The sequence below is a fragment of the Phragmites australis genome, chromosome 1 (assembly GCF_958298935.1).
Source record: "Phragmites australis chromosome 1, lpPhrAust1.1, whole genome shotgun sequence".
Classification (NCBI taxonomy): Eukaryota; Viridiplantae; Streptophyta; class Magnoliopsida; order Poales; family Poaceae; genus Phragmites; species Phragmites australis.
In genome coordinates this window covers 45,741,318-45,746,990 of record NC_084921.1, presented here as the reverse complement: position 1 = coordinate 45,746,990, position 5,673 = coordinate 45,741,318, and the positions used below count along the sequence as shown (strand labels likewise).

At 49.5% G+C, this 5,673-nt stretch overlaps 1 protein-coding gene across 1 annotated transcript; it reads right to left on the bottom strand.

The window, feature by feature from the left end:
• Positions 1–798: 798 nt before the first annotated feature.
• Positions 799–2,805, bottom strand: LOC133889987 (polyphenol oxidase, chloroplastic-like). The gene has a single exon (XM_062330422.1). It carries the CDS (start codon positions 2,703–2,705, stop codon positions 1,059–1,061), a length of 1,647 nt encoding a protein of 548 aa, XP_062186406.1. The 5' UTR covers positions 2,706–2,805; the 3' UTR covers positions 799–1,058.
• Positions 2,806–5,673: the final 2,868 nt, after the last annotated feature.

The window sequence follows — 5,673 nt, the reverse complement described above, 5'->3', positions numbered from 1 at the left end:
CAGCTAATGGTACCACCCAGGATTCATATCTTTCTTTAGTTGTTCTCTAATAATCATTTGCTGACAAGGGAAAATTTGGCCAAAAGAAGGATAGTGGAGGATTTATCTTGCCTTTTTTTTTTTGCAAAGAAACAGAAACAGTTAACCATCTTTTCTTTGGATGTTGTGTACCTGAATTGATTTGGCATTTTCTGCCTGATTTATTTCATGTTCAATTAGGATCTAACTATTAGTCAATAGCCTATTGGTGGGTGAGCAATAAGAAATACAATGTGATGAATTCTTGTTGTGCAGCCGCTCTTTCGTGTATGTGGAAACTAAGGAATGCGCTATGTTTTCAGGGGCAAATCTGGATGGAGGTAAAGATCTTGGTGGGCATGATGGCGAGAACACTATGGAGATGGAGGCTACTTTTTAAGGATAGTGAGCTGCTGCAGATGGATCGATGCACTAGTGCACTGGAGGCGTCGAGCCAGGAAGCACCAAGACTAGAGTGGCGGGAGGAGCAAGAAAGAGCTATCTCAGACCATGCGGCACCAGTCAGAAGGAATGGAAATCAGCGTATCGAAGATAGTTTGAGTTTGAATAGGGCACCAGGAAAGGGTGTTGTAATATCAAATGAGTTTAGCGAGCGCACCTAGAATATATATGCTTATGCTTTAAACTGTTTAACGAAGACTTTGCATTTTATTTGAGGAATAAAACAAGGGATACCTTTTCTCTAAAAACACACCCACACCACAATACGAACCTTAACTGTGAGTAGCTGCAACGAGATGCATGATGAACCAATAGTTATTTTATGATCAATATCTCTAGTGCTCCTGCATACATGCGAGGAAAAATTGAGTACATGCGCGCAAAAAAAAAAGTTGCTTGTGAATACAAGATTTGAATTGCACGGAGCAAAGAAACGTAGAGATAGCAACGATGCAAATACAACAAAAATATGGCAGATCGATCAATTGACGAATGATAAAGTGGATGCCATGCACGCGCATGCATGCATGCACCTAGATGCTGTCTTGGTGCTAGTACGATACGAGATACGTTCTACTCTACTCGAGTAGGTACTCGATTCTCAGCCCTCCGATCCTGACCTTTCCTTGTTTCGGCACCAGCGTGACGGCCACCGTCTCGTCGCCGTCGGCGTCCAGGTCCTCGAGCAGCTCGTTCAGCGCGAGCCTCAGGCTGGTCTCGAACGTGCCGTGGTGCCTGTGCCCGACGTGCTTCAGGCTCATGTAGCTGCCGGCGAGCTCGCGGCCGCCGCGCCCGACCTTGTGGTACTCGGGCGCGTTGATGTACACGTCGAACTTGACCAGCTCCGTGCCGTCGAACTCGATCCCCTCGACCACCAGGACCTCCTCCTCCACCGCCTTGGCGAGCCGGCTCCGCGCCACCCGCGGCCTCCGCACCTCCGCAGTCACCGCGCGCTGCAGGGACACCGGGAACCTGACCGCCTCCAGCGCCTTGGCGGCGGCTCTCCTCTGCCGGCTCAGGCCGGGGGTCACGGTGGGCTTGGCGTTGACCCACTGCAGGTGCACGTTCTCGTAGGTGTAGCGGAGCTTGGAGCTATCGAGCACGTCGCGGACGCGCATGCGCACGAGGCGGGCGTCCTCGTCGTAGAAGAGGAAGGAGGCGTCGAGCCAGTCCGGGTCCGAGAAGTCGACGTGGCGGTTGGGGTCGAGCGCGCGCCACACCTCCCACATGCGATCGATGTTGGAGTGGTGCGGGTACAGGATGGGGTCGCGCCCGGCGGAGTAGTAGACGCCCATATTCTCATTGTTGGGCCGCCGCAGGTCGCCGCACCAGTAGTGCACGTGGTTGTGCGGGTACACCTCCAGCGACCCTGCCCCTGGGTTGGGCTTATCCCCCGGACGGTACGGCTGTCCGTGGAACAGCGACGGCAGCGGCGCGTTGGTGATCAGCTGCCGGTACATGGTCCTGAGGTTGAGCTCCACCTGCTCCTCGGCGGTGCGGTTGACGTCCACGCCGTCGAAGTGCATGTCGAGGTACCTCGGCGGGGAGTGGCTGGGGTTGCGGAGCGGGTCGAACAGCGTGGAGTCGCGGTTGGAGAACATGGACGGCATCGGCATGCCCTCAGGCGCGTCCCAGTTCCAGAACGGAACAGCGAAAGCTGGGTCGCCGATGAGCTTGCCGAGGATGCGCTCGAAGAAGTAGAGGTAACCCCGGTGCAAGGGCTGGAAGAACCAGGTGTTGTGCACCTGGATGTTGAGCTCCGGATGGCCCAGTTGCTTATACGCGCCGGTGCAGTACGCGCAGTGGATGTTGGCCTGCTGGTAGAAGCTGCGCGGGTCGTCCTTCGGCAGCGCCTTCATCAGCTCAATGGCGCGGGTGAAGTTGGCCAGGAACTCCGCGCTCACCTTGTGCATCCGCCGGCGAACGCGCAACGGCTCCGACGAGTCGGGGAACTTGAAGTCGATGGGCGGCACGGGGGACGGCGGTGGGCAGCACTGGAACGGCGGCAGCGCGTGCGGCGGGAGCTCCGCGGGGCCGCACACGGACAGGTCGGTGACCATGGGCCCCGTTGAGTTGCGGCGCGGGATGGGGATGCCGAGCCGGCCAATGGCATTGTTGGCATCCGTCGACGAGCCATCGCTGTCGGTGGCCGAAAACGACGCCGCGACGGTGAGGGAAACAGCGAGGGCCGTGAAGAATACAAGGAGGCGACGACTAGCAGCCATTGCCAACACCAGCTAATCTAGCTAGTGCTGCTTCACTAGGTCTGGTTCATCAGCCATATCCCTCCCATATATATACACTTCACTCCCCTCTCCCCCCATTGATCAGATCCACCCTAAAAGGACTCGATTAATTGTTGAATGATATTAACCACCCTCAAGGGTCAAGACCTTGAGCATAGTACTGGTGCGATCAATGAACTCATTCAGCAGTACGAGCACGAGGATCTCCTCTGAGGCTAGCTCAATGTGGGCATCGACGTTACGAGTGCAAACGTACTGGGGATTTCTAATTCACGCGCGCGCCAACTACAAAAGTAGCAACTTCCAGACAACCTCTCCCATCCTTCCGTTTTTTTAAAAAAAATTCTTCCGTAACTTTCTTTTTTTGGAAAGGTTTTTCGGATAAGTTAATGAAAAAAGTTTTGAGTAAAAGTTAACTAGAAAAGTTTGCTCAGAGAAGTTTGAAGAAAATATTTCGGAAAAAAATTCAAAAATAGAAAGTGGGTCTCTAGGGGGCGGCATGAGCAAGGGAACTAGCGTGTGTGAATAAGAATTTCTGAAACGTACTCATTTTGGGCGCGTTCACAATTTACAAAATTCAACTTGAGTCATTTAAGTACAAGATGCAACATGACAAGTTTACTTATATCAGTAGTTAAATTTAGGGATATCTTTCTGTGCTTTTGGCTCGTGCATTTACAAACACCTTCCATTTCAAGAAAACAAGGCCCCATTTCCCTAGAACTCTTGTATTTTGAAACGACATAAGACTTCTTCACCAATCCGAAAATATTGGTATAACTAACTACATATCCAGACATATCTTGGGGGTTATTTGGATTCAGCTCAAATTTAATCAGTAAATGCTAAGGGTTTAACCCCAATAATCCACCTGTGGAAACAAATTCTAAGGACTCCCTCTAGTCATAAAATAGTGACATTTTAGGTTGTGTGTAGTCATCACATTTAAAATTTGACCATCCATATTTTCTTAAATATTTAGATTTAATTTTTAAAAAAGGTATGATTAGATTTGTCTTGAAATATAGTTTTAAAATAGTATAGCTTCGCTATATTTTGCATATATTTTATACTAGTAATGAAGTGTCAAAGTAACGTATTGGTGACATATCGATATCTAAAATGACACTCTTTTTAAGACCGGATAGAATAATTAAGTACAACATCGTCCTACCATTAACACTAATGAAATGGAATGTGCCATGCATGCTACACCTAACTTAGTGCCACATGATCGATGATTTGTTCAAACAATGCCTCGCGTGGCGCAGTAGATGCGGAAGTAGTAATTGCTCCATTCGCAGCCGCACGTATATACTATATCGCCCACGACATTATTTACTGATCTGTCCGACAAACGGAGGCGATCGTGAACCGTGAGCTCCAGCAAGGATCGAATTGGCCAACCAAAGTCGTACGTACTCCATCGAGCAGCCGATCAATGCAGCATGGCTAGCTTTTATTCGTAGGGTCGCGTGGCAAATCACATGTCAGGTGTCTTCACTTGTGCATGTGATCGAGCCATGCAGAGACGTCTGTCTGCACTGCACGCATGCTGAACCATGCTCTCCATATATAATTTCACCCACAATGCCCTGTCCAATTAGGACCGATCGTTTTTAGCTGTCCATAATTTATAAATCCGCGAGGGAATTAAAAAAAATGAGGTTTCACTTCTAGAGACCGGTCGAATATTATTGCAGAGGGACGTGTCTAGGTAGCTTAGCTAGTAGTGCGACCAACAAAGATCATGTGAAAGGAGTAAAACAAATTAACCCTAGATGCTACGTACGACGCGATCAGCGAGCGTATATCCCTGCATGTGCGGGCGCGGCTTGCCATGCAGGAATGGGCTACCTACCTATCGCCCATCAACTTGTCTCTGTGAAGATCACAGATCTGATCGTCCGGCAGCTGCTGACAACACGATGCTATTTCAGGCAGCACGATCGTATCTCTACAGGCTGCAGCTGCATGTCCTGAATATAGAAACTGCCCGCGTGCAGCACAATGCGTGTATGTACGTGCTAGACCAAAGAACTTAACACGGATATATGTATCTGGCTGCACTCTTCAGTCCCGTCAGAAAGGACCACCGCACATGCATGATCCGATTCTTTTTAGTCCGTGGCATTGAACACATCGCGTAGAAAGATAGGGAAAATGTGGCACCACGTGTACATGCGACCAGTGACCGCGCGCCGATCGACAGTATTGTTAACGACGCTGCTGATGGACAGATGTGCAAATTTTACAGCAGTATCTGAATGTGCAATAGCAACGTAGAAGTAACATTGCTAGCTAGCACTGATTATTGTAGCATCTGAACATGCACTATCAACCAGTAGAGGATTACGACGACGATCTCGCTTGAAAGTGCTCCTGCTAGTGCTCACTGTGTCCAGTAGTGAGGGCAGCTCATGCATACGCAGAGGAGCACATGTGTGTACCGAGATGTTGTATTGGTAGTGTAGATGTACGCCTGCATTTTGAAATTTGGACTTCAATTCTCATCAGAATCATTTAAATTAACACAGAGATGCATATGCTCTCTTGCATTTACTGCATGCCCATATTCGATGCCTGCTCATTGAGTGGTTCATCTCAGCCCACATACCATACCTATGTAATTCTCGACCAGTTTACTATAAATTAATCCATACTTCCTAATTATCATGCGCATGAAAACTAGATCAATCTCTCATGCGCCAATGATTTGAGAGGGGTTAGCTGGCGATTTGAGAGGGGTTAGCGGTAGAGGTTAGCGGCCGTGATTTCGGAGGTCATCGGTGTGTTTCCTGGGTTTAAAGGGATACTCAATGAAGTAGGCTAGCCCGGTTAGCACGACAGGAGTGGCGGGCATGGATCCGGTGGCTAGAACACTGCTGGAGATAGTCGAAGGCAGGAGGGGCAGGGGAGCACTGTGGGAGTGGGAGCGATTGCGCGA